At 43.9% G+C, this 25,101-nt stretch overlaps 1 protein-coding gene across 1 annotated transcript in view; it reads left to right on the top strand.

Moving 5' to 3' along the window:
- The window catches only part of STT3B (STT3 oligosaccharyltransferase complex catalytic subunit B), a 72,225-nt gene that overhangs the window by 41,990 nt on the left and 5,134 nt on the right, over positions 1 to 25,101 (top strand). Inside the window, exons 5-13 of the mRNA XM_064169539.1 lie at positions 3,758 to 3,857; positions 9,911 to 10,009; positions 10,887 to 11,033; positions 11,913 to 11,961; positions 14,713 to 14,867; positions 17,497 to 17,708; positions 18,555 to 18,742; positions 19,235 to 19,406; positions 23,261 to 23,434. Of these exons, the coding sequence (XP_064025609.1) occupies positions 3,758 to 3,857; positions 9,911 to 10,009; positions 10,887 to 11,033; positions 11,913 to 11,961; positions 14,713 to 14,867; positions 17,497 to 17,708; positions 18,555 to 18,742; positions 19,235 to 19,406; positions 23,261 to 23,434 (1,296 nt within the window). The remainder of the gene's footprint in view (positions 1 to 3,757; positions 3,858 to 9,910; positions 10,010 to 10,886; positions 11,034 to 11,912; positions 11,962 to 14,712; positions 14,868 to 17,496; positions 17,709 to 18,554; positions 18,743 to 19,234; positions 19,407 to 23,260; positions 23,435 to 25,101) is intronic.

Genomic DNA, 25,101 nt, shown 5'->3' on the forward strand with positions numbered 1-25,101 from the left:
GTGGCACGGTGCTTCCATGGGAGCAGTGGCACGGTGCTGCCCTGGCAGCAGTGGCACGGTGCTTCCATGGGAGCAGTGGCACGGTGCTGCCCTGGCAGCAGTGGCACGGTGCTTCCATGGGAGCAGTGGCATGGTACTGCCCTGGCAGCAGTGGCACGGTGCTTCCATGGGAGCAATGGCATGGTGCTGCCCTGGCAGAGATGGCACGGTGCTGCCTTGGGAGCAGTGGCACGGTGCTGCCCTGGCAGCAGTGGCACGGTGCTTCCATGGGACCAATGGCATGGTGCTGCCCTGGCACATTTCCACTCGTTTGGCAAATTCCTCAGTTTCATTTTAAAAAGTTCCAAAGTGCAGCTTCAGTTCAGTACAATCTTCACTTCATATTTGGCTTAGTACGTTGCTTGTTAGAGATGCAGGTCTCTGATCCATACAAGCTGGCTGCTGGCTGCTACCTTTCCCTACATACAGAATCATAGAATCAGTCAGGGTGGAAGGGAGCACAAGGAGCAGCCAGTTCCAACCCCTCTGCCATGCCCAGGGACACCCTACCCTAGAGCAGGCTGCACACAGCCTCAGCCAGCCTGGCCTTAAACACCTCCAGCCATGGGGCCTCAACCACCTCCCTGGGCAACCCATTCCAGCCTCTCACCACTCTCCTGCTCAACAACTTCCTCTTCATGTCCAGCCTGAACCTACCCACCTCCAGCTTTGCTCCATTCCCCCTGGTCATTGGTATCCTAAAAAGTCCCTCCCCAGCTTTTTTTGTAGGCCTCCTTCAGATCCTGGAAGGCCACAATAAGGTCACCTGGGAGCCTCCTCTGCTCCAGACTGAACAGCCCCAACTCTTTCAGTCTGTCCTCATAGGAGAGATGCTCTGAGCATCCTCGTGGCCCTTCTCTGGACACGCTCCAGCACATCCACATCTCTCTTGTAATGGGGGTTCCAGTGCCCTAACCAGACATGTTCTTTTTAATATTTTATTACCTATCTTCTTGTAATATTTTCTCCCATTGAATAAATTTGTCTGTGTAAACCGTGGGTGGTAGTTCATGCTAGTAATTTGACAGTAGAATCATGAGAACATGAAATTAGTTCCTAGAAAGCTTAGAAGATAGAATTATAGAATAGAATCATAGAATCAGCCAGGTTGGAAGAGACCTCCAAGCTCATCCAGCCCAACCTGGCACCCAGCCCTGGCCAATCAACCAGACCATGGCACTAAATGCCCCAGACAGGCTTGGCTTCAGCATCTCCAGGGATGGTGACTCCACCACCTCCCTGGGCAGCCCATTCCAATGCCAATCACTCTCTCTGCCAACAACTTCCTCCTAACATCCAGCCTAGACCTGCCCTGCCACAACTTGAGACTGTGTCCCCTTGTCCTGTTGCTGGTTGCCTGGCAGAAGAGCCCAACCCCACCTGGCTACAGCCTCCCTTCAGGTAGTTGTAGGCAGCAGAGAGGTCTGCCCTGAGCCTCCTCTTCTGCAGGCTGCACACCCCCAGTTCCCTCAGCCTCTCCTCACAGGGCTGTGCTCCAGGCCCCTCCCCAGCTTCATTGTCCTAATTAATATCTCCTACTTGTTTCACAGTGCCTGAATCAGTTACGCAGAGTTTCAGTGCTGGGTTTGGTAGCATTAATATTGACAGACAGAAACACTTAGCCTCCTTCTTATTTTAGAATCTGTTCTATAAAACATAGCATTTCAGTTGGGTTTATTTTTTTTATTTTTTTATACTAGAGCTTTAAAACTATCTGCATGAATCTAAGACCTGAAGTACAGCTAAAATGAAAACTATATTAGCTACTACCTTCTAAAGACAAAGATCCTCACGTTGGCATGGTACATATGGGAGAAGTCTAGACTGTAGTTTGGCAAGTGTTAAAATACAGATTGTCTAGTAAATGTTAGCCCTTCTAAATATGTTAGGAGTTTAGGTCATGTTATAATGGTAGCTTACTAAATCTTTCATCTAAACCAGTAGTCAGTGATTGTTGGGGAGGGGGAATTAATTGATGCGAGATGGTGTTTTCCGTAATGAACATTGTTTATTGCTGTTGCTGTTCAGAGCTCCCCCACCCCCCACCACTGATTTTAATAATATTTCAGTTCTCACAGGGTGCTGGAAACATTCTGTGGGTAATATCTACAGCTAATAGAACCAGCAAATACATAAACACTCATTGGGCTGGAAGAGACTGTCCCTGCGGTCAGTGCTGCTTGCAGTCGATGTGCTGCTTGCCCAGTAGCTGGGCCCAAGCTCTGTCTGCTCTGTGGCAGAAGGCAGCAGAGAATCACAAAGAGGCATTGAGCATTTGCTCACAGATTATTATTATTGCCCTCGTGGGGGCTGGCTACAGCCCAGGCAGTGCCCAGATGCTGTCAGGGGACTCTGTCTTGTTGGATGTTGAGGCTTGAATCTTCCTGGCTTCTGGGGACAGGACGCAGCCAATCTCTGCCCTTGGCTGCTGGCTTCCTCTGGATGATTTGTGTATGTGTGCAGGGATTCTAGGCAGGACCTGCAGGTGCAGAGGCAGATGTGGTGCAGTCTCAGCACGATGTCAGCTGGCCACACAGGCTGACTGCGTGCAGGCATCCAGGGTCTGCTCCTGGTAACTCGCAACAGTGGAGTTCAGCAGGCAGCAATAAGGCAGTGTGCAACAGCAGCAGGGCTGGGCACAGCAGAGAGAGCAGGCACAGAGCAGGGGAGCAGAGCAGGGAAGCAAAAGCAGGTTGTTCACCTGCACATCTCCTTTTGTCAATGTGGGCTGATATTGATTGCCCTTTGGACACAGAACAGCCACTCAGGATGGCAGTTAGCCAAACCAGACCATGTTAGGCAAAGCCACAGGCTCACTTTGCCCTAATTTGGGCAAAGTAAAGGCCTTGCACTAGGCAGGCACAAGCTAAGTGTGTGTGCCTTACACCACAGGATCCTGGGCAGGCCAGACTCAGTGGCTCCAAGTACTTTGTGTCTGTTTTCTGCGCTTGCCTCTCTGGTGGAGCAGAAAAACATGCCTAGGCAAGGCAGGACATGTGTAAGCCTATTTTGGGCCTATCAGGCCTACCACAACAGTGATGTATGGGTAACATAGTAGTGTTTCAGTTCTGTGTACATCGTGCCAGTGCTTCTAGAGTGCTGCTGTTACTACAGGATAACAATGTCCTTGGAATTGGTTTACACCGTTCCACGATGCTCACTCCTGCTTCTCTGTGCATCCACCCCTTTCCTTTTGTTTCTTTCCTTGTACTGCAACCTGCACTGGCTGCTCTCTTCCAGAAGTTCTGCTTCTCTGATGGTGCACCTTGCCACCTTTCTTCTTTCTGTCTGGAGATGCTTTTTCATGGCTCCATCAAAAAATGTAGAGTATGGTGACAGATTTGTATATCAAAGGAAAATTTTGCATCCTACCTGGGGGTCATTCCACTGCCTTGTGTTTCATCCTACACCATGAGGAGAAGTCCACAGCATCACAATTTTGTTAGCCAGCATGACCAGAAAAGTGTGAGGAGCAGTAGATGCAGGAAGGGTGGCCTTGTAGATCCAGCAGCCTATGTTTCCTTGGGTTGTTTTTTTTTTCCTTCTTTGATAATAATATTGAGAAATATTCTGGTGGTATTACCTTGTAGTTCTGACTGCTTGTCTAGATGGGGTTTGTGTTTTCTTGTTAGGCAATCAGGATGTATAAATCCAGCACTGGCTATTCTAAGAGTTCACAGATGTTTTCACATATAATTTCCTGTTCCATTTCTCGTAGGTCTCTGCATGGGGTGGTTATGTTTTCATCATCAACCTTATTCCACTGCATGTGTTTGTTCTGTTGCTGATGCAGAGATACAGCAGGAGGGTCTACATTGGTAAGTTTTGTTCATTGAACAGTCATTCTCAAGTGCTTAGTCATGAGATACAAAAGTAATTGAACTGATGTGTTTTGTATCAAGTGGGAATTAAGGCATCCTGTATCGAGTTGCACTTCAGTAATTCGATTAATGATTATAGTCATTTATGCTCTTCATCAGGGGAGTAAGATAAAAATTCATACACCTAGCTGCTAATTTAATGTTTTCCTAGTGCTCTGAAAAAATGGGATGGTTTGGTATTTGGAGAATCCCTTCAATGTACTGTTTGTGTCTGTGATGTACTTTATGTGTCTGTAATAATGTTTCGTACTTTTGTCTTTTCCTAATGTGGGAAACAATTGATATTTACAGAAAGTAAGGGTCCCAGAGCACTGGAACAGGCTCCCTAGAGAGGTTGTGGGGTCACCTTCTCTGGAGACTTTCAAGGCCTATCTGGATGTGTTCCTCTGTGATCTATGTTAGACAGTATTGTCCTGCTCTGGCAGTGGGGGTTGGACTGGATGATGTCCTTGGGTCCCTTCCAGCCCATAACATCCTGTCAAAGCTGTGCAGCAGAAACTATGCAAACATAGTATACATTGTGATGTATGAGAGAGACACAGGGAATTTTGAGTGGCTGTATCTGTTTTATATAACTTAGACTAATAAGTAGCATAAGAATCTGTCCACTGCTCATGAATCCTCATCATTTTATTGGGTGAACAAGTCAGCCTTCCTTTGCATTTCAGAAATGTGTGAATCACCTCAGGAGGCTAACCTTTTAATCTGTCTCCCTACCATTCAAGTACTCTGTAAATAGATCTAACAAGTTAAATCTGTTAGCTGGTGTCAGTGTGTGAGTCAAATAATAAGCAACTTGGGCATTCAAAGATGTGTGAGTTGGCTAAAACGTTTTTGGCTCCCTAACGTGAAATCTCCACGATAGATAGTTTGGGAACATAGTATGCTTTGAAGTGTAATATCACAGAGCATTTCCTGATGTGAAATCTTCACAATAGATAGTTTGGGAGCGTAGTGTGCTTTGAAGTGCAGTATCAGAGGGCATTTCATATCTGTAAATATATTTTTGTTACTGATTTTAAGACTCTCTTATCTTTGTATTTTCAGTTATTTGAGTGTGGGGTTGGTGCCTGCTAGAAAGATTAGCCTATTTGCATGTATATTTGAACCATTATATACTATTATAACTACTCAGTTTATGCAAGTTCAGTTTAGTGGTTTTGTTGGCACAGTTTTTTGGGTTGATCTATTTATGTAACTCAGAAATGGATATTCTTTTTAAAGGCAAAAAAAAACCCCAGCCCAATTTAATTCTTAATGTTAGTATTATGTCTTCATTAACTACTTCTTTGTAACTTAACGGGAAAGTAATTTATCTTCTTTCCCTGATTTTCTTATTTTATTGAATATTTCCCTTTTCACATCTCTGTGATTTAGGCAAGAGAAAATTAAATCTACTAATTATAAAATCCTGAAGTGATTTAGTAAGCAGAACCAAAGAATAAGTACTCTTGTTTGAATGAACTTGTCTAGAGGAAAGAGTACTTCAGGTTCATATAGATGAAAGGGCTTGGCAGACATTTGCTTTACAAATAGCTACAGTCTTTTGAGATGTTGCTGCCCTTCAGCTGTGAGGGAGATGTGCTTCAGCAGAATTGTCAGAATGAAAATGTGATTGCTACTCTGCTGTTCCCTTGCAATGGTTGCCTTAATTTAAGCATTCATGGGAAGCCTTAGAATCATGTACGTCTCACATTCGCGTGTGTCTTGGGTTCAAATGCAGGTTCCCAGAGACTCTTATAAATTTAATAGACCCAATGACAATTTATAGAATTTATAGAGTGCCCTCCCCTCTTCCCCCTCCTTTCCCCAAAAGACAGGGAGAGAGATAAAGGTAGGGACACCCAAATAAATCAATCTCACTCGATTTGGAAGTTAAAAAGGAAAAGTTTAACAATAACTTAGAAAAAGGGATTGGAGGTAGGGGAGTTTACAAAGGATAAGGAAGGGAAAACAGCAAAATACAAACAGGGATGGATACAACCCGAGCAGTGTGATGGTGTCTCTGCCTCGTGGCTGCCACGTGGTGTGCTGGTATGCAGTGTGAGTGTTTGTGCTCATGAGTGAACGCAGGAAAAGAGAGTGAGGAGCAGGAAGTGCTCCTCTTTTATACCACAGGCAGTGGGGGGAGTGGGCTAACCATCACCTGGAGTGTGGCCCACCCCTGGGGAGGGGCCAAGACCCCTAGGGTCAGGTTGAGGGTTACTCACCCAGGAGTGTTAACCCTATACAGCGTGTGGCTTCCAGGTTGGTTGGACAGGAGGGTTTTGTAACACAGGTAAGAATGTTGGAGCATTCTGAGGGGAAATGCAAGTGTTCTTCACTTCCAAACTGTTCAGACAGGGAGAAGAGTTTACAAAAGCTCATGCCAATAGGAAGAATAAAGATATTTTTTGACTCTGTGAGACACAACTGGTAGCATGCCTGCAGCAGTCTTACTATTCTCAAAAAACTGCCAATGTGTAGCTAAAACTTTTCTAAATTATTATAGGCTAATAGTAAAATCTGTGTCCATTTCACTAGTACCACAAATTCTGGGATTTTTGAGTCATAGAGTGGTTTAGGTTGGAAGGGACCTCAAGGATCATCCAGTTCCAACCCCCTGCCATAGGCAGGGACATCTCCCACTAGAACAGGTTGCTTAAGGCCTCATCCAACCTGGCCTTGAACACCTCCAGGGAGGTTGTGGAGCACAGAATCAAAGATCACATTCTGTGCTCCACAACCTCCCTGGGCAACCTGTGCCAGTGTTTCACCACCCTCACTGCAAAGAACTCTTTCCTGACATCTAGTTTGAATCTCTCCTCTGCCAGTTCAAACCCATTCCTCCTTGTCCTGTCTTTACAAGACCTTGTCAATAGTCCCTCCACAGCCTTTCTGTAGGTCCCCTTCAGCTACTGGAAGGAAACTATAAGGTCTCCTCAAAGGCTTCACTCCTCCAGGCTGCAGAGCCCCAGCTCTGTCCTCATAGAGCAGAGCATAGCAGAGCTGCTCCAGCCCTCTGAGCATCCTCCTGGCATCCTCTAATCTCTAGATTAGTTTAAGTTCTTCACAGAGAGAGTGATTGACATTGGAATGGGCTGCCCAGGGAGGTGGTGGAGTCATCATCCCTGGAGGTGTTCAAGAAAAGCCTGGATGAGGCACTTAGTGCCATGGTCTGGTTGACTGGATAGGACTGGGGGATAGGTTGGACTGGATGATCCTGGAGGTCTCTTCCAGCCTGGTTGATTCTATGATTCTATTAATTTCATGTTAAACTAGGATGAGCCTAACTTTTCTAATGGATAAACATTTAATAATGTAAATGTAGAGAACAATATTTGGCAGCACCAAGTTTTCTTTAATAGTGATCACTTCCCTGTTACATGTTTTTCATATAGGTGTTCATGAACCAATGAAAAGGTTAATGGGACACTTGTCAGTGTAACTCAGAATCATTTAATAAGTAAAGTTTCCCAGAATGAAAACCATTTTAGAACATCCTAAAACTTGCAGGCAGGTTAATTTATCAGTCAGGTAGCTTCTGACCTACTTGAAATCAATGCTGATCACACAACCTACATCTGAAAGCTCAAGCTGTGCTGCTGTTTGTTTTCACAGTGCCTGTCATTCAGATCTCACTAGTTTAGTACTTAAGAAGTGCTTACAATTCCAGTGTATTAGCATCACTGGTATAGGTAAAGGACCTCTTTATTCAGAGGTGCTGTTTCCTGTGTTCAGACATAGCACCCATTGGTACTATTTCCTGTTTCCTACAGGTAGTTTCTCTTGCAGCTTGTCATATGTTTTAAAAACAAACAAAAAAGTCTGTGCATTTTGGAAGATAGCAATACAGATTTAAGTTGTCCTTGCACCCTGAAGAGAGTTAGTAATTTTCACTTGAATTTGAGGGGGTCTTTTCTGTACTATTTTTTTAAGCTCTGTATGCTTTTCAAAATAGTTGATAGCAAAACACTAAAGAATCTTCCAGAGCTTAGAACTTCATTTTAATAATTCCTTGCTCTCCATCTTAGATTTTCTAATTTAAGTAGCCAACAGCAATATATGGTATCAAGTAATCCAGTGTTTTAAAACTTCAGAGGAGTGTTTATTTCTGATGATTGTAATCCATCAATTGAAATTGAATTAAGTGATGAAAATTTCATCATACTCTCTGGGGAAGTTTTTCAGCTGCTTCTACCTGTGTTTGTGCAGTGTAAAGCAGCTAAAATTACATGTAAAATGAGTTTTTCCACACTAAGTCAGAATGTTAGGGTTTTTTTTCTCAAAGCCACGAGACTTGCTTGCAGGAGTGAAAATAAGCTCTTGCTTTTTGAAAGGGCTGTGCAGTGACATGTAAAGGAAGGCAGAAAGTCTGTGATGACAGATCACCTTTGTCTGAAGCTTCTCAAGGAAATGTGTTGCTGTGTGAATTGCCAGGCTCCTTTTTAATACCAAGCAGGCATGTGAAGGAATTTGGTGTAATGGATGGAGAAGGAAGTGGACCAAGAAAGCACCACAGCTGCAGGATTTGGCTTCACAATCATTTCCAATGGCCACAGAAATGTGAAATGTGGTGATCTTGAGGCATAGGAGGTTCCTTGAGAACCTAAAGAGGAAATTTTTCCCTGTGAGGGTGACAGAGCACTGGAACAGGCTGCCCAGGGAGGTTGTGAAGTCTCCCTCTCTGGAGATATTCAGGAACCGGCTGGATGGGATTCTGTGTGATCTGCTCTAGGTGATCCTGCTCTGGCAGGGGGACTGGACCAGGTGATCTTTGGAGGTCCCTTCCAGCCCCTGCCGTTCTGTGACTCTATGCGGATCATTGAACTGCCACAGGATGTCAGTGTTGTAACACTTCCATGGTGCCGTAAATGCTTTCCGTTGTGAGTTCTTCAGAGGTTGCTCTTCCTACAGCAACGCTGTGTTTCCGTGACTAAGAGAGCAATGCTAGTAGTGAGGCTGAGCAGTGCAATCCAGATGCTTGAAAGAATACACCAGCGAACGCAGCAGATGTTTGGCAGCAGCATCACAGTCACTTCTGTGACTTTTGGAAAGCATAACACTCCCCTGAGGGAACGGTCCTCCAGGGAGACCACACGACTGGTAAATGGTGCACTTCCCAAACCTGTTCTTAGAGAGGGCTGTATGAGGACAGGACTGTCTTTGTAAGGTCGAGGCTGTAACAAAGACAGTGCTTTGTGATTTGGAGGAGAGCTGAGAAGTCTAGAAGGTGCATTATTGCTCTTTGCCACTGAAGGAGCAAAACTTCATTTGATCTAAGTTGGCTGGTTACATCAAATGTAATCAGAGTCAGGGCTGTTCAGAGATGGTATTTTTCTCTGACCCTCCCCTTTCTTCTTCACCCTGTCACAATAAAGGGTCTGACTCTCAGTGCATAATTCATCTTATTAAGTTTCATATTAATTATGTTCTCTGATGCTATGTTCCTGGGAGTTACAAGTTCCCATGGGTGATACAGATACATTGCTACGTATGCCTAATGTTAATTTTGATTCTAATGATTCTTGACAAGCCTCTGCCTCTGTATTTAAAAAAGAACAAGTACAGCTCTTTGTGTTTTCTGAGTGCATAGTGAACTCCTAACTGTTTTGCTTCCTGGAGGTCCAGCCTCTTCAGTTTCTTCTTATATAGAAATTTATTGTCACTTATCTGAGAGCTGTTCCCTAACTCTGTGGCCTGCAAAAACAAGAGGAGAAAACTGTTTCCAAGCTAGAAGATCTTAGGTAGATGGTCTGATTCTCTCAAGGAGTACAACAGTGCAATTAGGAACATCAATACTTTGCTACTTCATCTAAAGTTCTATGCAATAGGCAGGCTTATGCTGGTCAGAGGAGAAAAAAGCAATTAGAATGACTGAAATATTTAGAACTGGTATGGTTCTGTCTCAGCATCACTGAAGTTGGGAGGAGGATGAACTTTGCTATGGAACTACTGCTTTTTGAAATGTGTGTATTCATTTCCTTCCCACCTTTCTCTTCCTCTCTTAGCATATAGCACTTTCTACATTGTGGGTTTAATACTGTCGATGCAGATACCTTTTGTGGGATTTCAGCCAATTAGGACAAGTGAGCACATGGCAGCTGCAGGTAAGAAAATTCAGTTTTCAAAACAGGCTTCCAAATGGGCTGACAAATACAAGAAAACCTTGGGCTCTTGTGCTTTTGTTTCCTTTCACTAACAAACCAGATTGTTAGAGTTAGAGTTGAACGGGGGTAGGGAGTGTCTCTTTCCGAATGGGGCATGCTTTTTTGTGTGAGCTAGTGGAGGGAAAAAGGGCTCTGTAACACTGTGTCAGTTACACGTTCTGACAAGCACTTGTTTTAAGCAATGGTAATCTCTACTAGTAGCTTTGCAATGTAACAGTGCCTTCAAGCATTGTCTAATGGGGCCATTCCATGGTGGTGAACGCAGGGGGTTTGTACCAAGCAGTGTTTCAGTGCTAGCTTTCTGTAATTCACTTGGCCACATCACTTCATGCTTGTTTCATTTTTGTTTGTTTTCTTTCATTAAATACTCTGGTTTTGTTCAGTAGCTTAATTTCCATCTATTTTGATATTGGCATTGTTTGCTGCCTGAGGTCTGTGTCTTAATTTTTCACCATCATCACTGTGGTGTTTTGTCATGGTCAGCGCAATGTAGTTTTTAGGTGATTCTCTCCCTTAACGCTTAATGCAGTTCAGTTGGAGAGCAAAGAGGTGGTGAATATTTGAGCTCTTGATGTAATAAAGAACATTTTAGAGAGTATTTTCTGTCATTGCAAGAAAGTGTCATCCCTGTTAACTGTTAAAGCTATTAGTGGTTTTAAAGTAGTTTATTAGAAGTGATTTTAAGGTAGTTTATTAGATGTAAGGGTGTACCTTACATTTCTTTTTCCAGTTCAAATGCAGCCAAACTGTGGCAGTTGCTTTATCAGTTGTTACTGCTTTTGAGCATCTAAACAAAAAGCATTTCCTCTTCCTTTAGGTGTCTTTGCACTGTTGCAGGCATATGCATTTTTGCAATATCTGAGAGACAGATTAACAAAACAAGAATTTCAGACATTGTTCTTCTTGGGCGTCTCACTAGCTGCTGGTATTGTGTTCCTGAGTGTCATCTACTTGACATACACAGGTAAATAAACATGAACTAGTTTACTAATTATTTTTTTATAGCAGCTAAACCAGGTGGTCAGTGTGTGATTTGGTCTAAATGAGTTGTTGGTGATACCACGGTAAATTAGCATCCACGTAGTCCACATGCTTGTGTATTGGAATTCACTGTGCTTTCTGGGATGCAGGGAAAAGCATCTTTGTAGCATCGTTACAACATATCAGGTTTATCCACATGATGATGTAAGAAGTCAGACTGGATGTGGAATGCAACTGTTGCCAAAGCACGTTAGGCAAATACCTGTAGCTGGTCTATTCCAAATAGCGCTGATAGGTCACGCTTGGGTTGCTTACTTCCTCAAGTACTCAAATCTGATTCAAGTAACTGGACTTAATCTGTAAGTTCCTCTTTACTTCTGTGGTTCATCCTTCAGTCATCAGGGCAATTTTACCCCATCTCACAAGAACAATCTTGTCTTTACTTAGTTGCTGCCCTCGATCTCCTCATGCCATGATTCTTGGTGATCTAATACCACACTGTTCTCCCTGATGAAGAAAAAGTAATCTTATTGTCCTAGATAAATATATGTTATCAATGTGAAAGTTTACTTCTTGCTTTAGATTGCATGTTCTTCTTATTGTACCTCAGATGCAGTTCTGTTTAGTCAGAGCTTTATTTGGGAGGAAATAAAACACTTTCTAAGAAATAACTTGTGTGCTCTTCTAAAACTAGGTTGGTAGACTTTATAACCTGCCTGATGAAGTAGGTGTGGTTCACCTGTTACAAGTTCAGGGAAATTTCTTTGGGGTTTTTTTGTGCTAGAATTTGAGAGAACAGAACAATGACTGCCTTTAAATACCTAGGCAGCAAAAAGGTTTGTGTTTTTCTCTTCTGTTTCAGGTTATATTGCTCCTTGGAGTGGCAGATTTTATTCATTGTGGGACACTGGGTAAGTATGAATACAGGATCTAAGTATTTAGATGTCAAGCACGTCCTACTGAAAACTAATTATCTTTTGCTCTCCTCGTCCACAAATCCATGTAGTATCTTAGAGGAGAATATACTGTGCTTTAACCTCTTCTCTGACAGAGGCATTTGTTTAACTGTTTCATGATCTTTGCAGCCATTTCACTTATTTGCCTATTATTTTTTCTTCTTCAGAAGTCTTTGGATATGTAATGGTCTATTGTTCTACACAAAATTGTAGTGCTTCTCAGGGAAAAAAAACCCAATCCAACCAAAACCTAAAAGCTGTACTGACACTTGAGGTGTTTGAAATTGTTTGAAACAAAACCTAAAAGCTGTACCAACACCTGAGATGTTTGAAATTACGTTTTAAACCAAAAGCCTTAAACTTAGCCTATTTTCAGTACACTGCATCGCATGAAATCACAAAGATGTTGCACATATTATCTTGCATGCTGCTTGTTTATTATGTTCATACATCTGTTTTGTGTATACAGATGTCTACTCTGAACAGTTCTGGCTTACTCATGTGTGTGTTTTCCTGGGTAAAAAACTCGTACTAGTTAGTCTTTTGTTTTACTTAACCTTTGAAGTGTGAAGTAGGTTTTTAAGATTAAAAGCAGGGATAAAAAGGCTAAAAACCATTGAGGTTTTTTCAGGGTTCTACAGGATTCTGTAGCAGCTCTGTGATGAATGTAGTAGAAGAGATGTTAGTGAAGAAGCCTGGTTTATTTGAAGAATAAATAGGTGCTGTTGTCTCTAAATGAAGTGATCTGTAGATACACAAGCATTAAACTTTTGAGGGCTTGGCTACATTAGAAAATTGTGTTGTGTTAGAACACAGAATGGAGTTTTGAATGAGATGTCAGTGAAGAAAAGGACATCTGTTCAACACCTCACCATTCAGTCATGTAGCACCTCAGGTTAGCTCCATGCATATAGCTGTCTTTAATACAGAACACAGTTTTACCCTTGTCTGCATTAAGTTCTTGGCATGTTGTTTAGCTGACCTGTGTTACCAGGTGTAGACAAGGCCTGATTCTTTTTCAGCACCTGAAAGAAAATGAGGGCATCAGTAACTGCTCTGGTATTTAACACACAAACTTTATGTCCTTAAGAAAATGAAGGTATTCTGTGTAGAGGAGGGGCTTCAAAATAGTGTTGAAAATCTAGGGACCTACTGACATGGATGATTACCTCTTCAAAATGTAATGACAGAGCTTTCATTGCTGTGTGTTTCCATCTTGGGGTATTTGGCTTCACATTTAGTCATAATGAAACAAGAAGTCCATAGAGTCCTTTATGTATTTGGTGCAGAGCTAAGACACCAACGTGAAGGATTCTTCTATATATGTATTTATTTATATTTATTTTATATATATATATATATTCCCTCTCTCTCTATCTGTATTCTCTCTATATATATGTATTACCTCTCTCCTATATGTATTCCCTCTCCCCCTCTCTCTGTGTGCATTCCCCCCTCTCTCTCTGTGCATTCCCCCCTCTCTCTGTGTGCATTCCCCCCTCTCTCTGTGTGCATTCCCCCCTCTCTCTGTGTGCATTCCCCCCTCTCTCTGTGTGCATTCCCCCCTCTCTCTCTGTGTGCATTCCCCCCTCTCTCTCTGTGTGCATTCCCCCCTCTCTCTCTGTGTGCATTCCCCCCTCTCTCTCTGTGTGCATTCCCCCCTCTCTCTCTGTGTGCATTCCCCCCTCTCTCTCTGTGTGCATTCCCCCCTCTCTCTCTGTGTGCATTCCCCCCTCTCTCTCTGTGTGCATTCCCCCCTCTCTCTCTGTGTGCATTCCCCCCTCTCTCTCTGTGTGCATTCCCCCCTCTCTCTCTGTGTGCATTCCCCCCTCTCTCTCTCTGTGCATTCCCCCCTCTCTCTCTCTGTGCATTCCCCCCTCTCTCTCTGTGTGCATTCCCCCCTCTCTCTCTGTGTGCATTCCCCCCTCTCTCTCTCTGTGCATTCCCCCCTCTCTCTCTCTGTGCATTCCCCCCTCTCTCTCTCTGTGCATTCCCCCCTCTCTCTCTCTGTGCATTCCCCCCTCTCTCTCTCTGTGCATTCCCCCCTCTCTCTCTCTGTGCATTCCCCCCTCTCTCTCTCTGTGCATTCCCCCCTCTCTCTCTCTGTGCATTCCCCCCTCTCTCTCTCTGTGCATTCCCCCCTCTCTCTCTCTGTGCATTCCCCCCTCTCTCTCTCTGTGCATTCCCCCCTCTCTCTCTCTGTGCATTCCCCCCTCTCTCTCTCTGTGCATTCCCCCCTCTCTCTCTCTGTGCATTCCCCCCTCTCTCTCTCTGTGCATTCCCCCCTCTCTCTCTCTGTGCATTCCCCCCTCTCTCTCTCTGTGCATTCCCCCCTCTCTCTCTCTGTGCATTCCCCCCTCTCTCTCTCTGTGCATTCCCCCCTCTCTCTCTCTGTGCATTCCCCCCTCTCTCTGTGTGTATATTCTCTCTATATATTTATTTATATATACTTATTCTATTTATATAGAAGAATCCTTTATATTGGTGTCTTAACTCTGCACCAAACACTTCCTAAATACAACAAGACCCGGGGACTTTCTTGATACAGAAGTTTTATCAGACTTGTGCTGAATAGGACACTTGCCATTTGACATCGAAATGCTTCCTTTTAAATGAATTTCAGAATTCCTGATGTTTAAAAAAAAAAAAAAGTATTAATAATTTTCTCTTTTCAAAATAATTTGAACTGAATTTTTTTTAAACAAGGTATGCGAAAATTCACATCCCGATCATTGCCTCTGTGTCTGAGCATCAGCCTACAACATGGGTTTCCTTCTTTTTTGATCTGCATATTCTCGTGTGTACTTTCCCAGCAGGGCTGTGGTTCTGTATCAAAAACATCAATGATGAAAGAGTCTTTGGTAAGAGAAAATACTTTAACATTGCTTTGAAGAATCTCGCGTTCGGTGTGCTTCTGTTTGGGTTTTGTTTGCTCGTAGCTTGCTCTAGAATGCAAAAACTTTACAAGTGATGTGTCTAAAGATGGTTATTTAGAAGTGGCCTGCAGGCAGCAGTATGGAAAACCATTTGTAAACCTGCAGAGATTGGGAAATGGTGATGGGATGTCAGCCTAAGAGGTGAGAGAGAAATCTTTGTCAGTAGGGTTCTTTTCTGCAGCTCTGGGTGCATGCTCGTCCTTGCAAACAGTGTGTTGGGTGCAGCTCCACGGGGAGGTTCCCCTAGATGGCAGCTCAGTGCGAAGGGAAGCTCCCTACTGTACACAGGTAGCAAGGCAATCAGTTCTCCCCTGGGTGTCTGGCGCTCATCCCATCACAGATGCTGACTCAAAATGCCTTTCCTTTCTGTTGTGTTAGTGAACCTCTTCACTTGCTTTTGAGCAAGTGCTGGCTAAGGCACAAGACAAAGTGAGGATGTAGGATCTCTCCCTGTGTCAGTAACAACAAATTGTATATTTGTATGAAGCTGTGCTGTGAAAACAGACTTTTGAGACTCTGAGGCTTATAAATATGTAACTTGAAGCTGTAGCCCATAATGAACATTGAAGATCACTCAGGTCTTGGGCTTTTACAAGTTCAGGAAGCTCCAGACTAATATAGCTGACTCTTAGGGTTACCTAAGAGATGTGGGCAGTGGAAATTTACTGTATTGAATCCAGTGACTCTGGGATGTTCTGTGCTTTGTGGCTTACAATGAGTCCATGTCAAGACCTCCTACTGCTGCATCATCCATTTAAGTCAGCACAAAGAGGCTTATGAGTCAGAATGGAGGTCAGACCACACCTTGAGTACTGTGTCCAGTTCTGGGCTCCTCAATTCAAGAGAGGTGTTGAGATACTGGAACATGTCCAGAGAAGGGCAGCAAAGCTGGTGAAGGGCCTGCAACACAAGCTGGGAGTGTGCAGCCTGCAGAAGAGGAGGCTCAGGGGTGACCTTGTTGCTGTCTACAACTGCCTGAAGGGAGGCTGTAGCCAGGTGGGGGTTGGCCTCTTCTCCCAGGCAACCAGCAACAGAAGAAGGGGACACAGTCTCAAGCTGTGCCAGGGGAGGTCTAGGCTGGATGTTAGGAGGAAGTTGTTGGCAGAGAGAGTGATTGGCATTGGAATGGGCTGCCCAGGGAGGTGGTGGAGTTGCCACCCCTGGAGGTGTTGAAGCAAAGCCTGGCTGGGGGCACTTAGTGCCATGGTCTGGTTGGGTAGGTTTGGGTCCTAGGTTGGACTGGCTGATCTTTGAGGTCTCTTCCAACCTGGTTGATTCTATGATTCACTATGAAGTACAAAATGTGTATGTAATGTAATCTGATAAGTCAGTCTCTCTCCACGATTTTTGTGGCAAATCTTTCACAAGAGTGTGTTATTAAACTGTAGCTGTTGTAGAATCATAGAATGGTTTAGGTTGGAAGGGACCACAAGGATCAGCCAGTTCCAATACCCCACCATAGGCAGGGACATCTCCAACTAGAACAGGTTGCTCAAGACCTCATCCAACCTGGCCTTGAACACCTCCAGGCAGGGAGCAGCCACAGCCTCCCTGGGCAACCTGTGCCAGTGTCTCACCACCCTCACTGCAAACAACCCTTTCCTAACATCCAGTTTGAATCTCCCCTCTGCCAGTTCAAACCCATTCTCCCTTGTCCTGTCATTACAAGACTTTGTCAGTAGTCCCTCCTCAGCCTTCCTATAGGCCTCCTCAGATACTGGAAGGCTACTATAAGGTCTCCTTAGAGGCTTCTCTTCTGCAGGCTGCAGAGCCCCGACTCTTGTAGCCTGTCCTCAGAGTAGAGCTGCTGCAGCCCTCTGAGCATCTTGGTGGCCTCCTCTGGATTCACTCCAACAGTTTGATGTAACAGTATCAGAATAACCACTGTCACTTGAGCAGTAGGTGTTCCTAACTAGTGTGTACAGGCTTGCTTGTTTTTTTCTTTTAAGAGAAGTCTTCTGATTATTCCTTACTATTCTGAGTTTTGAGAGGCAAGAGTGGAGGTAATGCTGTTCAGGAAAACTTGCTTCCAAATAGGGCATGCAATAGTGTATTGTAATTATAGCGTAGGCAAGCCCTCAGTTTGTCTGCAGATCTATCTAATAACTTAGAATCTGCTACTTACATGAAAATCTAACACTTCCTTTTGCTTTTTCAGTTTCAGTAACTTACTTGGTCTCGGGCTGGTTGAGCTTTTCAAGCAAATTTAAGATAGCTATGATTCCAGTAGTATTCTGGGGATGCGATGTTAAGTTTCACTAATAATGCATCTTCTGGCACAGTATTCATGAATATGAAAGTAGAGTTCTGTTACTGTTCACAGTTGTCAGGAGGAACTTCAGGCAGGGTTTGAAGCTTAAAAGAGCTGAAGGCAGTTCGACTGAGTTGTGTCTCTCTAAATTAAAAAGCAGTGCAGAGCAAGATGTGTCCTCGAGGCTTTATGTACACAGATGCTTAACCCACTTGCAGAAGTACTTTTATGGAGAGCATGTCAGTGTGCAGTCGGAGTGAGTGCTGCCTCCTGAATGTCATCAGTAGTTTTGTTCCTTTGCAGTTGCTCTGTATGCAATCAGCGCCGTCTACTTTGCTGGTGTGATGGTTCGGCTGATGCTCACTTTGACTCCAGTGGTCTGTATGCTGTCTGCAATTGCTTTCTCCAATGTCTTTGAGCGTTACTTGGGTGATGATATGAAGAGGGAAAATCCACCAGTAGAGGACAGCAGTGATGAGGATGACAAAAGGAACCCTGGCAACCTGTATGATAAGGTGAGGGCATGGAGCAAAAACTGGAGGTCAGAAACCAGATTTTTTTTTTTTTACTATGATATCTTAAATGCTTTTAGAGGTCTGAATCACTGGAATTGAAATCTAGAGCAAGTATTGGTGCTCTCCAGTATGGTATAACTGGTGTCCTGGAAACAGTTGGCATCAATGCAGAAGTGGTTCCTTCTAGCTTGATTGGTGATGGGCCTTGAACCTAAAGGAAGCTGTGCAGTGTTGACCCAGCTTTCTGTAGAAGCAATGGCAGGCAGTTGCTTGTTCTCCTTAGCCAGTTATAGCCAGCCAGTGTCACCAAATGCTTCTCTCTTGTGTTACCCCCAAGGGACACAGTGAAATTGAATAGGAATGGATTTTGTGCAAAGGTATTCTCTTCATCAGGTCGCATGCTTTCTTCATCATGGAGAAAGTGCTGTTAGGTGCTAAGTCCTTTTATCTCTTAGACTTTGTTTTACTGACCCTGACAGTGCATGAGCCATGGGTTTCCTCCCTCTTCCTCACAGTAAATATCTGTGCCTTTCTCATTTCCACCCTGCCTTATGAAAGGAAGTCATAGCAAGACAAGCCATGGGAGTCAGCACTGACTCTCATGTGCTGCTTTTTCATTCTTCTGAAAGAGGCTTGCAAGGAATCTCCTATTTTCACAAGTTGATGGAGTGTCAAAATGTTCTTGTGCATACTTAGTTAATCTGTGCTGCAGCTTGGTCTACCTTTATAACATCCAGATGGGCATCCATATACATTTATTGGGCACATGTGGAGAAGAGAAAGGCAAGAATTCTGTTGCCAAGGGTGATAAAATTTGCCGTAACAGATCTATTTGTGTTTGTTTAGGCAGGCAAAGTGAGAAAACATGTATCTGAACAGGAAAAAACAGAGGAGGGGCTGGGTCCCAATATCAAAAACATTGTTACTATGCTGATGCTGATGTTGCTGATGATGTTTGCTGTTCACTGTACCTGGGTAACTAGCAACGCATACTCCAGCCCCAGCGTTGTTCTTGCTTCCTATAACCACGATGGGTAAGTAAGGTCTGCAAACCTGAAAACATTTAAATGGCAAAACCTTTGCATTAGCAATTCACTTTTTCTTCTTTTAATCACTCCTTGTTGTACTGAGACACAACTATCACCTGAAGAGAAATTGCCTAGTAATCTTTTTGGAAAGATCTGATTCTTCTGAACTATTTAATGTAAACACACAAAACTAAGCATATCCAAAGCCAATAAACATGGTAGCTGAAAAAAAAGAAAGCTTTTAAGTCAATTTGGAAAACTTGTTTATGCATATATTCAACTGGAAATGCATTTAGCCACATCTCTAAAAGCAGTCCAGCCTCTGCCCACTCAGCTGTCAGTGGCTTCAGTCTAATGACTGCTGGGGACTGAATCCTTCCAAGGGACACATAAGAAACACGTGAGAAACCCCTCATTTGTGACCCCAGACTTCTCACGGTGCAGTGATTGTGTTGCTAGTCCTTGTACTGAGGCAAACCAAATGAACTCTCTTTCCAGCACTAGGAATATCCTAGATGACTTCAGAGAAGCATACTACTGGCTGAGGCAAAACACAGATGAGCATGCCAGAGTGATGTCGTGGTGGGACTACGGGTATCAGATAGCAGGAATGGCGAACCGGACAACCTTGGTTGATAACAACACTTGGAACAACAGCCATATAGCACTGGTAGGGGGGCAGCTTTCTGTGGAGTAGAAACGTGAACCTGTTTACACTGCAGTCAAGTGGATGTTGTAATCTGGGAGATAGTGGAATATTAAGGAAAAAAATCCTTTTAGTAGAAGACACAGAGGTGGAAGGGACATACATAGAACTTCGGTATGAAGAGTTCTGGGTCTAGAACAAATCAGTTCTGCTTTCCTGGATTCTATTTTTTTTACTTGGAATTTCCAAAACTCCACTTCCACTTCAGTTTCTCATTTCTTTGTGGCAGGATAGATAAAATCTAATTTAACAGTTCCCCTTGTGACTAGTGCTACAACAGTGTACCTGGTACCAGTACTTAATTGGCATTAGCCAAACGTTACTTCAGTTCAGCATTGCTCTGCTGATTGGATTTCTGAATGGCATTTGAATATTAACCACAGGAAACCCCAAATTTTCAGGCATTTTGGAAATCAGAGAACAGTTATGGATAGCAATGGGTGTTGCAGAGTTGATGCAATTCTGTCTTCACAAACTTGCAATTTGACAAAGCATCTGTACATTTTGTTTTCAATTCAAAGAGTGCATTTAAACTTCATACATGTGCTTAAGCAGGGTAGTGTTGCATGTAGGGACACCACCATAGGCAGCATTAAAACTTCCTTTCAGGCACTAAAAGAGGCTATATATTGTAGGTGGGTATGGTGGCTTGGGAACTTTCCTCCCCCACTAGTTAAGATTTACCAGACCAGCTCAGACAGACTAGAAGTAAGATAAAGCTATATTTACAGCAAAGATAAATTTACAGGCATATATCATAGAACATCAGGGGCTGGAAGGGACCTTGAAAGACCATTTCGTCCAGCCCCTCTGCCAGAGCAGGATCACCTAGAGCAGATCACACTGGACACATTCAGACAGTTCTTGAATATCTCCAGAGAGGGAGACACACCTCTCACACCTGCCCTGGGCAGCCTGTTCCAGTGCTCTGGCACCCTCACAGAGAAAAAAATCTTCCTCAGGTTCACGTGGAACCTCCTATGCCTCAACTTCCACCCATTGCCCCTTGTCCTGTCATTGGGCATCACTGAAAAGAGGCTGGCTCCATTCTACTGGCACTCACCCTGCACATATTTAGGAATGAGGTCAACCCTTAGTCTCCTCCCAGCTAAAAAGCCCCAGTTACATGTATTTATCATTATATACAAGTTAGAAATAATACAGGAATGCAGTCTTCCCCTCCAGACAAAGGGAGTCCAGAAGGGGCCAACACCACCCTCTCTCCTCAGGTAGAAAACAACCAGCAAGGCTTCTGTGTTATCTAATCAGCCAAGGTTAGTGGAAGAGATTAGAGTGGAGCAAAGGAGAAGCAAACAGATCCAGTGTCCAAAAGCAGAGGAAAAAGAATTGTTCATATGTTGGCCTCTTAGCAAACCAATGAATGACACAGACTTTATCATCATTATTCTTTTACCACCAGTGACCTAATTTCCCTTATTGGAAGATACCAATGAGCCTTAAACCACTACAGTGGGTATTACTAGGTGCTCTATAGTCACCCAACATCACTCAGTGGCTGTTTCTTCCCAGGTCGTGCTACATGGGCAGAATGAGGAAAGGGTTTGAGGAATGTGTTGGAAGAGTTTGTCCTGTGTCAGTAGCTAGTGCAGCAGTTGGGCCAGGTCTGCAGACAAGCAGTGTTCACAGTCAACAGAACCACTCTGAGCATACAAAGTCCTGAAAAGGTGTGCCTTGGGGAAGGGGGCATCACATGTACCTGCTTTGGACAGGGGCAGGAACTGACAGCAGCCAACAGAAAGCTTGATAATTTGTACTTGTGGTGCTGCTACCAGTCAACAATACTCCTAAGGCACTTTTCTTTTGGATGCTGACCTGACAGCATGTTTTGGTGGGCACTCAGCCCTGATAGCTGTATGCCTCCCTCTTCTACAAGAGGTGGAAGTGCAGATGCTTGATTTAAAGAGATCCCTGCAGGACAAGGTGCATGCTGTGAATAAAGGCTGTGGAAGGGGCCTGTACTGCACAAGCACGGGGAACATACAGGTCACAGCAAGTAGCAGTTGATGGCTTTTGATGAAGAATTCTCTCCAGTGTGACTGCTGCCACTGTAGCTGCCATTTGGGCATGAGCACTCGTTGAGGCAGACCCAAGGAATCAGGGTGTGGTGTGGGGAACACCCGAATTTGTGCTCTAAGGCATGCCCTGCAGATAGGTCCCAATGACTTCCTCCTGCACAGAAATGGAGATCTGCTGAAAAAGCCTTTGCCATTGATGAGGATAAGGACCACAAAGATGCAGGTCTTTGTGACAGATTGCAGTCAGTCTGTGCTTAGCATTCCCTGATGGTGTTTTTAGCTGAGCGTTACCAGTGTAGATGCACTGTTGGAGCTACTGTCTTCTACAGCAGCTGGAACACAAACCCTGTGAGGAAAGGCTGAGGGAGCTGGGGTTGTTTAGCCTAGAGAAGAGAAGGCTCAGGGGTGACCTCATTGCTGTCTAAAACTACCTGAAGGGACATTGTAGCCAGGTGGGGTTGGGCTCTTCTGCCAGGCAACCAGCAACAGAACAAGGGGACACAGTCTCAAGTTGTGCCGGGGGAAGTATAGGCTGGATGTTAGGAGGAAGTTCCTGGCAGAGAGAGTGATTGGCATTGGAATGGGCTGCCCAGGGAGGTGGTGGAGTGGCCATGCCTGGAGGTGTTGAAGCCAAGCCTGGCTGGGGCACTTAGTGCCATGGTCTGGTTGACTGGCTAGGGCTGGGGGATAGGTTGGACTGGATGAGCTTGGAGGTCTCTTCCAACCTGCTTGATTCTATGTTTACTATGCCTTAGCAAACCAATCTGCTGAACGGAATGCCAGGTACTTACCTAGGTGTAACTTAGTATGGGAAGTCACCATTATGGAAGAGGGTCTGGATACAAAGTTTAAAAGAATTTTCAAGGCTAAAGCCGTGTGAATGCTTTTAAATCCAGGGTGTCTCTCTTCTGGCATTTTATCTGCATACATTTACCTTGAATTCAATGCTGAGAGTTCCTGTGTGCTACTGAGTGCTGCACGGCTGCTTCATTAGTGAAGGACAGAGCTCAAGAGAAGAAAAGAACCAAACCAATAAATTCCTAACATTCCAAATACTCTATTCACTTCGGGCTGTGTCTGAAGCTTTGAGAATCACTTGTCATTAGGTATTTTCTGCAGCACTAACTTTGTCATTAAGTATTTTCTGTAGCACTAACTTTGTCACTACTGCCACAACTTGAAAACTCTGTAGGCACTACAAATGTAAAACTTCTACGTTTTATGCTCGGAATTTCAACAGGCTCTACTCCACCTAGAGGAGAAAATGTTTCCTTTTAGATTGCACTTTTGAGTTTCTAAAAATCCACAATGGGTTTTCTGCATCTAGAATGAAAATGGGGGCTTTGCTCCATCAGGTATTGATCTGTGGATCATAGAATGGTTTAGGTAGGAAGGGACCTCAAAGCTTATCTAGTTCCAACCCTCTGCTGTAGGCAGAGACACCTCCCACTGGAACTGGTCTCTCAAGGCCTCATCCAACCTGGCCTTCAACACCTCCAGGGAGGTTGTGGAGCAGAGAATCTTTGGTCACATTGGGTGATTCTCTGCTCCACAACCTCCCTGGGCAACCTGTGCCAATGTCTCACCACCCTCGCTGCAAACAACCCTTTCCTAACACCTACTTTGAATCTCCCCTCTGCCACTTTAAACCCATTCCTCCTTGTCCTGTCATTACAAGTCCTTGTCAGTAGTCCCTCCACAGCCCTCCTGTGGGCCCTCTTCAGACACTGGATCTGTCTGACTGCTGTGCAGATATATAAGGTATTTTTTGCTCTGATGCAGGTGGGAAAGGCAATGTCATCAAATGAGTCAGCAGCATATGAGATCATGAGAAGCCTGGACGTGGATTATGTTTTGATCATCTTTGGTGGTGTGATTGGCTACTCTGGGGATGACATTAACAAGTTCTTATGGATGGTGAGAATAGCGGAGGGGGAACATCCCAAAGATATTAGGGTAAGTGGAAACATAGGAAAACTGAAGCAGCTGAGTACTGCACCTCTCTATGCTCATCTCTTTCTTTTTTTTTCCCTTTCTAAAAAAAGTATCAGTTGTGTCTTTTCTGGTCTTGCTTTTTATGACAGGTAAATCTTTATTACTTATTGCAAGGTAACTTGAAAAACATGTCATGGGTTCTCTTCCTGGCACAGCAGGGGTGCAGAGGCCTGCAGCCCACTTTCTTTATGGGTTTGGGAGGGCTGTAACCTCCAAAGCTTTTCACTTCTTGTGTGTGTCTCATGGTGCACCATGGCACTTCTAAAACAGGAGTGTCCAGACTGTTTAAATAGCTGACGTTACAGATTTGTTCAAACTGTGTAATAGTAGGAGACAAGGACAAGTGCTAATATTGACTTACCTAAAGTTGAAGTTATTCAAACATCTCAGGGACCACTGAAGTTTCTGGTAATACTCTAAGGTATGGAGCATATGCTTAAGGGAGTAGCCCAGTGCCTAGCTTGACCTTGACCTGGAGATGAAAATGGCAAACTTCTTTTGTTTCAACAGTGTGCACATGTGAAGTGTATGCTAAGATTGCAGACCTGGTGCTTTTTATACCTTTCTGAAAGAGTAATTTTGATAGATGCCTGCTTTTTATATTTTGAGATCAGTAACTGCTTACTGTGAAGTGACAAAACCTCTACCAGCATAACACAGCTTTAGAACTGACAGAACCTTCTACCAGCATAATACAGCCTTAGAACTGACAGAACTTCTACCAGCATAATACAGCCTTAGAACTGACAGAACTTCTACCAGCATAATACAGCTTTAGAACTGACAGAACTTCTACCAGCATAACACAGCCTTAGAACTGACAACTTCTACCAGCATAACACAGCTTTAGAACTGACAGAACTTCTACCAGCATAACACAGCTTTAGAACTGACAGAACTTCTACCAGCATAACACAGCCTTAGAACTGACAGAACTTCTACCAGCATAACACAGCCTTAGAACTGACAGAACTTCTACCAGCATAACACAGCTTTAGAACTGACAGAACTTCTACCAGCATAACACAGCTTTAGAACTGACAGAACTTCTACCAGCATAACACAGCCTTAGAACTGACAGAACTTCTACCAGCATAACACAGCCTTAGAACTGACAGAACTTCTACCAGCATAACACAGCTTTAGAACTGACAGAACTTCTACCAGCATAATACAGCCTTAGAACTGACAGAACTTCTACCAGCATAACACAGCCTTAGAACTGCCAGAACTTCTACCAGCATAATACAGCTTTAGAACTGACAGAACTTCTACCAGCATAATACAGCCTTAGAACTGCCAGAACTTCTACCAGCATAACACAGCCTTAGAACTGCCAGAACTTCTACCAGCATAATACAGCTTTAGAACTGACAGAACTTCTACCAGCATAATACAGCCTTAGAACTGCCAGAACTTCTACCAGCATAATACAGCCTTAGAACTGACAGAACTTCTACCAGAATAATACAGCCTTAGAACTGACAGAACTTCTACCAGCATAATGTGGGTTTGGAACTGACACAGAACTTTCTACCAGCATGGTACAATGTGGGTTTAGGAAGGTTGGTCCACTGAAGTCTGGGTTACAGGCTTCAGAGCACCATCATTTTCTCTTTTGGGACTAG

Source organism: Pogoniulus pusillus, chromosome 32 (assembly GCF_015220805.1).
Source record: "Pogoniulus pusillus isolate bPogPus1 chromosome 32, bPogPus1.pri, whole genome shotgun sequence".
Taxonomy (NCBI): Eukaryota; Metazoa; Chordata; class Aves; order Piciformes; family Lybiidae; genus Pogoniulus; species Pogoniulus pusillus.